General features: G+C 40.5%; 1 protein-coding gene across 1 annotated transcript in view; it reads left to right on the forward strand.

The window, feature by feature from the left end:
* ENPP2 (ectonucleotide pyrophosphatase/phosphodiesterase 2) overlaps positions 1 to 12,365 on the forward strand; it is a 66,018-nt gene that overhangs the window by 52,282 nt on the left and 1,371 nt on the right. The window contains 5 exon segments of the mRNA XM_043539147.1: positions 1,169 to 1,308; positions 1,835 to 1,970; positions 3,664 to 3,741; positions 6,947 to 7,079; positions 8,780 to 8,936. Of these exon segments, the coding sequence (XP_043395082.1) occupies positions 1,169 to 1,308; positions 1,835 to 1,970; positions 3,664 to 3,741; positions 6,947 to 7,079; positions 8,780 to 8,936 (644 nt within the window).

Consider the following 12,365-nt stretch of genomic DNA (forward strand, 5'->3'; position numbering starts at 1 on the left):
CATGGGAGGCATGCTACTACAACTTTGTCTTAAACCAATTTCTGCTAATACTGAAGGAATACTTCATTCTGTACCAATTAATGGTAACAGCAAATGAGTACCACTATACTTGCAGGCATCCTGAAACCTTGATCTTGTTTGGTTATAACTTTTTTTCAACATTTTATCAGTTTTTTCTTAGTAAACTATGAATACATTTGTTCTTGTACATGTCTTCAGAAATTTAGCTACTGTAGCACCTGTGTCAATTTCAGTCATCATATTTAAATTGTCTGTATTCTCAAAAGAAAAGGAGTATTTATGGCACCTTAGAGACTAACAGATTTATTTGAGCATAAGCTTTCGTGAGCTACAGCTCACTTCATCGGAATGCATCCGATGAAGTGAGCTGTAGCTCACGAAAGCTTATGCTCAAATAAATTTGTTAGTCTCTAAGGTGCCATAAATACTCCTTTTCTTTTTGCGAATAAGACTAACACGGCTGCTACTCTGAAACTTGTCTATTTGTGAATCCAACATGGTACACTGAATCGCCACTTGTTCTAAGCTAGAACTGGCCAAAACTAGGGATTTCTAGTTTGCAGGACATGTTGCCGTTTCCTAATTTGATTTCATTCTAAATCAGAACAAAACCAAGGTTTTTGTAATTCTCTCAAACTGCAAATCCACTTCCCTCTTCTTAAAAAATCACTTCAGAAAACACTGGCACAGGTTGTTTCCAAAAAGAAATAGGCTCCCTGGACTCATAGCTGCTGGCTGAAATTGACATTCTTGTCAAGTTTCACAACTGCTGTTCAGAGGGGCATGGTTTTCTACACAGGGAGACCAGCTTCTTGGAGGCTACTTGCATGTGAGCAGACCAGAATGGAGCTGCAGGTCTGGTAGTTCCTCTGCTGAGGCACCCACCCCACGGCTATTCTGAATCTGAGCATTTCCACTGCCGTTCTGTGTTTGGGGGATGGATGGGATGAGATGGGAAGAATTTCTCTTTTTATCCTTTTAAGTCTAAACTACTGTATTTCTGTAGCAGTCGGCTCAGTTATTTAGACTGGGTGCTACACAGGGGATTTGCCTTTTAAATGGGCATGTGTTGGACACATTGATTCTGGCTGGGTTTTTTCTTCTTAGGTATTACATATAAGTTAATGTAACTTCCTCCAATTTCTAGAGAAACACCTCCTGTACGGACGTCCTGCAGTTCTTTATCGTACAAATACAATATCTTTACATCACCAAGACTTTTTTGAAAGTGGTTACAGTGAAACATTCCTCATGCCTCTCTGGACATCATACACTATTTCAAAACAGGTCAGATTTATTCTTTGCTTTTGAAAATGACATACAAGATTACTACTACCTGTTTTTCCTGGAGTCTTAAAATTCCCTTTCCTTCAGGGAATTTCCTGCTTGGAATAACATAGATTTTCATTATAAAGAGCACTTCCACTCTCCATGAAAAATGGAATTTTAAGGACCATGTGCTGCTTTGCTTATTGGTTTAAAAAAAAACCCAACACTTAACCCAGGATTTGTTTTTCTGCAACAGAATGTCTAGTTTAATCCTCTAGTTTATCAAGTTGTTTCCAGTGGGAATTCCTACTACTAGATTGCTAAAGTAGACTGTCTCATGGAACAGGTTTTTACTATAAAGGTTGATGGATATATTTTATATTCTAGAGGATCCTTCATCTTACCCGTTGACTATTTGAAATCATTATGCTTCACATAACATTCTTTATTGATGTTAGGCCTAAACAAGTCACACTCTCTTGTTTCTGACTTCTTTTCCTGGAATGATATTTACAGTTGATTCCATGTATGCCTTTCAATGCAGGCAGAGGTATCTGGTGTCCCTGAGCATCTCTCTAACTGTGTGAGGCCTGATCTGCGCATTTCTCCAGGAAACAGTCAGAGCTGTTCAGCCTACAGAGCAGATAAACAAATGACTTATGGATTTCTTTTTCCTCCTCGTAAGTTTAAATAGGATGTCTGTAGAATATAAAGGAGATATTCTGTATGCAGTTACTTTTGGTTCCATAGAGATTTTTGAGCTTCCTCTTATCAGTTAGGGAAACTTTTTCCTAGGAAAAAGAAGGCACAAGATCTGTAGGGGTTGAGGGTTATTAAGTGTCACAGAACAGATATTTGATAGCCTCAGTATTAACAATTATTTTTTATGGAGAGATAGTAGTAACCCAATGGAACTGTTATCAGCTAAATGTAACTCCGTTTTAATTGTACATGATTTTGACTACTGTATGAATTTCAGTTCTCTCTCTGCTTCTGAAAAGTTCAGTAACTCAACTATCCATTCAGCTGTCAATCAATCTCTTTATTATCAAAAAGAAGGATAAGAGGTGATTTGATCAGTCCAGAACTACTTGCATGGGAAGAAGATATCTGGAAATAGAGAAGGGCTCTTTTGTCTAGCAAACAAAGACAAAACAAGACCTCAGTGATTGAAAGTTAAATTTGAAACTTGACCAATTCAAAACTGGAAATTAAGATATAAATATTTAACAATGAGAGTAATTAACCATTAGAACAGCTTACCAATATGGTAGATTTTTCCGTCTTTCTCAATCTTCAAGTCAAGTCTGGATGTCTTACTTTTATATAAGCTACAGCATTTCTTAGAAACTGAGCTTGATGTAGAAATTACAGGCTGGAATTCTATAAGCTGACCTTATGCCTAACCCAGGCCATAGATCAGTGATCCCTTCTGGACTTAAAATCCATGGATATGAAATAAGATCACAAAAGAGCCATTTTTGTGCCATCAAATACTGGTTGAATAGTTTGAAACCTGGTATTTATTGTGTATGCAGTAATGATGAAGGGAGAGAGCCTCAGCTGGCAAAATTTGGCTTCACTCCTCTTTAAGTCAATGTACCTACGCCAATATACACCAGCAGAGCATCTGGCCAGCAGTATTCAATTCAAAATCCTAGAGAAACACAGCTAGTGTCTGAATTTCTTTGTCATAAGCTTTAATAAACTATTACTACATGTCACAACCAAAATTGTTTAGTCTGAAAACTTAATGAGAATGGATTTCTCTGTCTGTAAAGAGAGATCAAGAATTTTTCATGCATGTTGTACAAATGATTATCTTAAGCTCTGCTGGCTGACTTGCTTACCACCTCTTTCAGTCTCTGGGGAATGGATGGATATGCAGTCAGAATTAATGTCTGAGCAGACGGTTGCAGCCTTGGGGGTATGACTTCCTCCCCTCTGACTTATTAAAGGAAGGGTTTGAAATGGTTTTTAAAAGGAGTATGTATGTAACAGAACTAAAGGCAGTAGGGAGATGGATCATTTCTTGATTTTTCTGAACAGACTCTATTCTGCCTTGAAGTGTGAGCCTTTTAAAAAAAAAAAAATTGCAAAACAATACAGCACAATTATCACACCACGTGAGAATGTGCAAAAATAGAAACAAATTTAGCTGGTGGAAGATTGAAACATGGACAAAACCCCTCTGTTCTGAGTCCATCTGTCATGCAAAGTAATAAGAAATTGTGTTTTAATTTAATCCAGAGTCTCATTTAGAAGATCATCTTTCTTTTGATTACTGCCTGCAATTGTTTAATTTATTTTTCTTGAGTCTTGAGATTTTCACTAGGAACTTTCATGTTAACACGTCTTGTCTATGACTTTCAGAACTAAGTTCCTCTGCAGAAGCTAAATATGATGCCTTTCTAATAACAAATATCATTCCAATGTATCCTGCCTTCAAAAGTAAGTATGACACTCTTGTGGGTTACAGCTGATTCCACGCACCACTTAGCTAAGTGGTATAGATATCTTTCAAAAGCTGGTTTGGCTGTTGAACTATGGAATGAAACTGATTTAGAGGTTTAGTGAATAACTTTCACCTGGCTTCTCTGAATACATGTATAGGAATACAGGTGGACCAAATGGATTTATCACAGATGGGGCTAAATGCATCTAAACAAAAAGTGAAACTGACCTAAATCTAACTGAAACCCATTAACTTTTCTTTGGTTTGTGCGCCGCTTTGCTTCCTAGTTTTGGTGGGAGGCAGCAAACTATCAGACTATTCTGGTGGCATTTCTGGCTTGGCTGGAAGCAGAAAGTCTTGGAAGAGGCTCAAGAAGCAGCTCTTGCGAGATTTCCAATCAAATTCTAGACCAGAGCGGTTTGGCTTAAAACCTCAAAACTCTGGGATGGTTTTTTCAAACCAAAGGAGGGATTTAGCAAGCCTGTGGGTAGAAACAAGTGGTGATCTACATAAGGAGCTTGAGCAAAGGTGGCAGAATGAGTTACCTGACCAAACAGTGGAAAATCATACTGATTACTCACTCTGAAGTCAATGATTTATAAAAATGCTATTTCCAGGAACATAATCATAGGACCCAAACAACCATAAATTGCTCATATTGTGGTTGGTCTTTTTTTTATTATAACTTGGTGTTGGAGTCCCCCAACAACTCACAGGGTTCGCCAGTGGAGGGGTTGATGGTAGTCATGATTTCTGTAGTATTTGAAGTATGCATGTGCTGTACAGAGGGAGAAGGTCCCCATACATGAGGATTTTAAAATGTATAACAGGAAAATGGAGGATGTCTGAGGAGCTCTGTGCGTATGTCCCATATTTTATAAATGAAGATGCTTATAGGTTAAGGAGGAAGTGTATTGATATCTTGTCCGATATGACAATCTATCACGTCACTTCAGAAGGACACAGCTCTTACATAATATGTTACAATATAACTAAGTCATTGCAGAGTCCACCTAGTTCCAGAAATTAGACAATTAATGTCTGAGGGAACCTCACTGAAGGAATGTGCTTTTCATGCTGTTTTAGATTTGACCTTCTTTAGAGATTAGAGGTTTTGCTATTCAATTAATCATAGCAGCACTGAGACTTTGTGCTTATGAAGAGCCAAGGACATTGCAAGTGTGTATGTGAATACTCAGTTCTACTGCTAGAGAAGGAACAGCAAGCTCTCTGTAGAAGATCTTTTGCAATGTCAGCCTTAGAATGATACTGTGCCTTTCCTTCATCACTCATTGGAAAAAGATTAATAAAGCACAGAGAAATCTAGCAGGCTTCATCTAGAGCAGTGATACTCAGACTCAGTGGTTCGGGAGCCAAATTCGTGATCAGCGTTACCCAAAAGAGCCACCGCGTTGTTTTTATCAACTACAATTGGTTAACAACATGGTGAAAGCAGCCTGATTGGTTAATAACTTAGATTCGTTAATAGTTAAATCACACAGTGTTGTAATATCATGTGCTGCAAAGAGCTGCAGGAGACACATTAAATATCCACTTGCAGCTCACGAGCCTCAGTCTGAGTGTCACTGATCTAGCGAAACTGAGGCTATGTCTACACTGGCAATTGAACAACAAAAATTTTCGTCTTCCGCCCCCACCCCAGAGATAAAGTTTTTGCCACGACAAGTGCCAGTGTAAATAACGAATTGTCGGCAGGAGCGCTTTCCTGCCGACAACACAAACGCCGCTCGTTGGGGGTGGAAGTTTTTTTGTCAGCAGGAGAGCTGACAACCAGCAGCTACCCAGCATGACTTTAGTGGCATGGCTGTGGTGACCCAGCCATGTTGCTAAAAGCTGTGTTGGTGTAGACAAAGCCTCAGTGAAGCTACAATAATCTGTAGTAAGACTTCTAAAACTGTCCTTGCATGACTTTCTGATAAACAAACTAGGAAATGAAACCTAGATGGAGCTACTATAAGGTGGGTGCATAATGGTTGGAAAACTGTTCCAAGAGAGTAGTTATTGGTGGTCACAGTCAAGCTGGAAGGGGGGCATATTAAGTGGGGTCCTGCAGGGATCAGTTCTGAGTCCGGTTCTGTTCAATATTTTCATCAATGATTTAGGTAATGACATAAGGAATACACTTATAGAGTCTGCGGACGATACCAAGCTGGGAGGGGCTCCAAGTGCTTGGGAGAATAAGGATTAAATTCAAAATGATTTGCACAAACTGGAGACATGGTCTGAAGGAAATAGGATGAAATTCAATAGGGACAAATGCAAGTACTCCACATATGAAGGAAAAACTCAGTTGCACACATACAAAATGGGAAGGACTGCAGAGGAAGGAGGTGCTGCGGAAAGGGATCTGGGGGTCATAGTGGATCACAAGCTAAATATGTGTTAACAGTGTAACACCATTGCAAAAAAAGCAAACCTCATCTGGGATGTATAGCAGGAATGTTGTAAGTAAGACATGAGAAGTAATTCTTCACTCTACTCCACGCTGATTAGGCCTCAACTAAAGTATTGCATCCAGTTCTGGGCCATTTCAGGAAAGGATGGGACAAATTGGAGAAAGTCCAGAGAAGAGGGGAAAAAATGATTAACGGTCTAGAAAACATGACCTATGAGGGAAGATGGAAAAAATGGGTTTGTTTAGTCTGGAGAAGAGAAGATTGAGAGGGGACATAAGTTTTCAAATACATAAAATGTCACAAGTAGGAGGGGGGGAAATTGTTCTCCTTAACCTCTGAGGATAGAACAAGAAGCAATGGCTTAAACTGCAGGAAGGGTGGTCAAAGTCCAAATTTTTTGGTCAAGGTATAGTCAAGGTCCAGACTTCTGAGAAAATAATAATAAACTAATGATGATAATGATGATACGAAGTAAACAAAAAGATTTTGGGGTCCATTTAAAAGGGGTCCATCTGGTGGTTCGGATTTGGCTCCAGTCCACCTGTTGACTACCCCGACCTAAATAATACTTGGTTCTGCCACGTGTGCAGGGGACAGAACTATATGACCTCTCAAGGTCTCTTCCAGTCCTATGATTCTGTGATTCTACAATAATGCCTCGGATAGCTGCATGCATAATATGAATGAACTGTTTGGATTTTTATCCTTGCACATAAAGCATATCTAGAAACTCCTATCTAAGCATTGTTTTGGTCACTAAAGGTAATCTTGTGTCTTTGCACAGAGGTATGGAATTATTTTCAAAGGGTTTTGGTGAAGAGGTATGCAACTGAACGAAATGGAGTAAATGTCATAAGTGGACCAATCTTCGATTATGACTATGATGGTTTACATGACACACCAGAAAAGATAAAACAGTAAGAATTTATATTTAAATGCATTAACTGTTCTTAATGACCGTCTAAAAATACAGTATTTCCCAATTGGTTGGTATTTGGGCTCGAGGTACAAGGTGCTAACTTGTAAAGCCATCAGTCAAGTTCTTTGAAGTCAATAAAACTGCTGGTTAGTTTATGATCTGGTAAGCATAAGTTTCTTGACTCTCGCATATCTTGTTAAAGGAAGTATTCTCAGGTTTAAATGTCCTTATGGGTGGGGATAAAAAAGCAATTCGTTCCGTTCTAGAGAACAACAATGGAACTACCGATCACCAGAGAATTCCCTACCTTGACCTTGTAGTGTTCATTCATCCTTCCTATAATGGCAACTTTGATGGGAACCTCACTAACTGCAGTATTTTCCAATACTTTTACTTGTAAGTGTGGGGCACGTTCTGCTTACGTAGCTTGCAATGCAGTGCTAAGACAATAGGGCTATGGAGTTAAATACTCAAGTCTTTTGTTAATTCATGTTGAACAATGCTTTCCTACCAATAATCTTGAAATACCTCATCAGAAGGTATATTCTAGAATCTTTACATCTGCTTATAATATCTGTGGTGCTCTAACTATACAAACTAGTTGGTTCATTTTATGATGGTGACTACATCAAGAAAGCTTGTCAACTTCTAGAGCCACAGTCTGAGCTGCCCTTACTATAGTTTAGAGTGAAGAAAGAGAGAAAGTTAAAGTGGGCTGTTTTGCCATTTTTGTAGACCTTAGATTTTTGGGACCTTCTGTGGACCACTCCAGTTCCCACTGTAAATTAGAGCAACCTAAAGACTTGGATATTTTTCTAAGAGGGATAATCTAATTCAGTCAGATACCATTGGAATTCATATGGGAATTAATGAGTGAAATTTTATGGTCTGTTATGTAGAAGCAGGGATAGAGTAAGACATAGCCATTATAGGCCCATGTCTAAAGCCCCAGCTCCTGGAGTCATGTTATTACATTAGAATCTCAGCATTCATTTTAAAAAAGTTTGTAGAGCCCTCAAGGTTGCAAAATAAATCTAGTAAATGTGTAGCCTCTCGGCTTTGCTGAGTCTGCAGATAGCCAGAAACAATAGCTCCAAATTGATCCTCCAAATTGATTGAATGGCAGAGATGAAACCTCTCTGTGGGCCCTGTCACAACCACTTCTGGCAATAAAATCTATGAATAACTTATCAATGGCTGACAACTCCAGTGGGGCCATTCCAGGAACAACCATTCAGGGGCCATTCCAGCGTGCAGAGGCATTCTAGCCACACTCGTCACCCCAGGGCCTGAGGAAAGAAGGGGAGATGAACGTAGAGCTGCTATGCTGACTTGAAGATTTCCTATATGCTGAAAGAATTCTCCTGGCTGACGCAAGAATCCAGACTCTGGACCCCAATGTTCTTTGCTTGGTTTCTGGTCTGTAATGAAGCCCTTTAAATAGGGTTAGTGGGCAACAAGTAGGAATTAATTTTAGAATGTATCAACTATTTAATTTTAGAATGTTTCAACTTGGAGCCTCCTAGTGACCTCTATACCTACATTTACTCACATTCTAACTGAAGAGGACACCTGTCTGTGAAGGTGGATATGAGTACTCTGACAACACTACGTACAAATAGCACTTCACAAGGAATCTCTTATTTAGGAGTTCATCTGGCAGATTTTGCTAAATGTTTGTTTGCATTTTCCTCCTAGGTATGTGGAAGGCAGTTCAGTTCCAGTTCCAACTCATTACTACAGTATCATAACTAGCTGTTTAGATTTCACTCAGCCTGCTGATAAATGCGATGGGCCACTATCCGTCCTTTCATACATACTTCCCCACCGGCCTGACAATGATGAGAGCTGTAATGTAAGTTCAAATAGGCTCTGCTACATTAGTTTCCATAACTAGTATGTATAGACATAGCCATGGGTAAAATCCCATTCAGTGACTTTTTAAAAAAAATGATTATTGAACACTTATGAGAACTTAAACCAGAATGTCTTGCCTGTAGTCAAACAAGGAATTGGTGGCAGAGCTGGAACAGAACTCGGGACTCCTGCTTCTAGTCTGAGACCCCTATGCTAATCATTGGGCTATATTGATCCTCCCCCATGACATAGCAAAAGAAGGTGTGGAACTATTACCGCTCACTATCTTTAAGAAAAAATAACCCCTAAAATATGTTTTGTGTTAAACATGTGAAAATGGTTACATGGAGTATGGAGATGCAATGATTTCGCAGCAGAGTAAATAACTTCTAGGGTCGTAATACATGGCAGAACTCCTAATGAGATCACCTTGGAGCTGCGCAGCAGGAAAAGTTCAATATACAGGCCAGAATGTGTTACGTGGTGGCAGACAACTGAATGTTTTCGTGGTGGAGGGGGGGAATCCATTGTGAGATGCAGCTAGAGCTGAATCTTTACAGTGTCTGCCTGCCATGGCACTCCAGGTGCCTCATACAACTTAAAAATAAACACAAAACCCCAAAATGGTGTTCTGTCTGGGATTGCAGAAGCAAAGAGATGCTCTACCTGTTCTGTTCCTGCATTTTCTTGGGGCCAAAAGACTCTTGCTCTTTTAGATCAGCGGTAAGACTGTTCATAGTTGCAGAAGTTTGGTAAAGTACAATGGACCCAGTTCGTATAGGGCTTTTAAATTTTAACGTCTGAATGTTTATACATGCTCCAAACATCAGGCGAGCGAGTGCATAAAACAAAGCAATGGAATACTGCATTCTGTGTGACCTGCAAGTAACCTAGACAACTGTTTTTGGACTTCTGCCTGAACTTCCTCTGTCTCTGAGAAATCTTTCCTAGTGGGCTATTCTCTATAGGTTGACAGGAGTCTGTTTCCTGAATCAAAATTGTTTATAGAATCATAGAAGACTAGGGTTGGAAGAGACCTCAGGAGGTCATCTAGTCCAACCCCCTGCTCAAAGCAGGACCAACCTCACCAAATCATCCTAGCCAAGGCTTTGTCAAGCCGGGCCTTAAAAACCTCTAAGATGGAGTTTCCGCCACCTCCCTAGGTAACCCATTCCAGTGCTTCACCACTCTCCTTGTGAAATAGTGTTTCCTAATATCCAATCTAGACCTCTCCCACTGCAACTTGAGACCATTACTTTTTGTTCTGTCATCTGCCACCACTGAGAACAGCCGAGCTCCATCCTGTTTGGAACCTCCCCTTCAGGTAGTTGAAGGCTGCTATCAAATCCCCCCTCACTCTTCTCTTCTGCAGACTAAATAAGCTCAGTTCCTTCAGCCTCTCCTCATAAGTCACGTGCCCCAGCCCCGTAATAATTTTTGTTGCCTTCCGCTGGACTCTGCCAATTTGTCCACATCCTTTCGATAGTGCGGGACCCAAAACTGTATGCAGTACTCCAGATGTGGCCCCAACGGTGCCGGATAGAGGGGAATAATTACTGTCCTCAGTCTGCTGGCAACGTTCCTACTAATGCAGCCCAATATGCCGTTAGCCTTCTTGGTAACAAGGGCACACTGCTGACTCATATCCAGCTTCTCATCCACCATAATCCCCAGGTCCTTTTCGGCAGAACTGCCACTTAGCCAGTCGGTCCCCAGCCTGTGGCAGTACATGGGATTCTTCCGTCTTAAATGCAGGACTCTGCACTTGTCCTTGTTGAACCTCATCAGATTTCTTTTGGCCCAATCCTCCAATTTGTCTAGGTCACTTTGGACCCTGTCCCTACCCTCCAGCATATACACCTCTTCCCCCCCACCCCAGTTTAGTGTCATCCGTGAACTTGCTGAGGGTGCAATCCATCCCACCATCCAGATCATTAATGAAGATGTTGAACAAAACCGGCCCCAGGACCGACCCCTGGGGCCCTCTACTTGATACCGGCTGCCAACTAGACATCGAGCCATTGATCACTACCCGTTGAGCCCAACGATCTAGACCGCTTTCTATCCACCTTATAGTCCATTCAGTCAATCCATACTTTTTTTAACTTTCTGGCAAGAATACTGTAGGAGACCAAATCAAAAGCTTTGCTAAAGTCAAGGTATATCATGTCCACTGGTTTCCCCTCATCCACAGAGCCATGTTGTGTTTATGTTGTCTTGGTGCACAAAGCCAGAGCGCCTGGTCCAGCTACAAGTAGGAGTAAACTTTCCAAGTCTACCCACAATACGCCTGGAACACTGTTCCTCCTGTTATCCATCAAGCACCTTTTCTCTTCTCCTTCAGTTCCTTCCTTGAAACCCCAAATCTCTGAGCAGTCTTCTCCCTATCACTAATTCCCATGTTCTCTCTCTTGAACTTATTGCTTTATTTTTAGACTGTAAACTTTTTGGGACGGGAATGTGTCTTATCAATATTTAAATGCTGTGCACTTTTTGGAGTTGGTATAAACTTACGATGCTGAGTTTATTTTATATATCTTCGCATACGCCTTTAGAGTATAAATTCATCAGCCTTGATATCTGCTGTGCACCATTCACTCCCTATGCTTACAGTGCTGTGTATATTTACAGTTGTGTGCATGTACAACATTATGTAAATTATGACTATTTGCCATCTTCACGTGGCAAAAAAACACTTGATAAACTAGAGAAAAATGTAATTGGACAAAATGGCGCTGATCCTGAGATCACCATATCAGCTCTGTTCTTGCACCATGGTATTCCATCTGATTCAAATGAGTGTCTGGCTGTGTCTAACCTCCAATTCTGTAGGGATGGGTGAAGTGTGTGGGGTAAAAGAACTATCCTTAACCTCTCCAAAACTTTTTTCTGAGATTTAAAAAATAGCACTTTTTTTCATTGCTCGTTCCTTTTTTCACATCTCTCTGTGTTTCTGGGTTCTAGCTGGGACTTGCAAAAATTTAATGAATTAAATCTCACAGCAGCCATGTATAATACAGTAGTAGTATTTTTCCATTTCACCAATGGAGAAACTGAGAGGCAGACACAGGCGCTGACTTTCCAAAGTGCCAGGGGATGCTTGACCCCTGGCTCTGTCCCAGGCCCTGCCCCCACTCCACCCCATCCCCCAAGGCCCTAAATCTTGATTTGTCTTGCAGACTTCTTGTTTTGGCTAGTTTCCTATTGGCATATAGAGCTAAAGGTGAAATAGTTTTGTCTCTGAGAAATATAGCAGATCAAAACAGATTGGCACTGGGTCACAGAGATGTACTTTAGATCCACACTCTAACTTATTATTCAGTGCTTTACTCCCACGCTGTGCAAACAATCACTTCCCTCACTTACTGGCTGTCACAGAGTGACCCACAAACCTCACCTATTGCATCTCTGATATTTTTTTTTGGTC

This window comes from Chelonia mydas, chromosome 2, assembly GCF_015237465.2.
Source record: "Chelonia mydas isolate rCheMyd1 chromosome 2, rCheMyd1.pri.v2, whole genome shotgun sequence".
Lineage (NCBI taxonomy): Eukaryota > Metazoa > Chordata > Testudines > Cheloniidae > Chelonia > Chelonia mydas.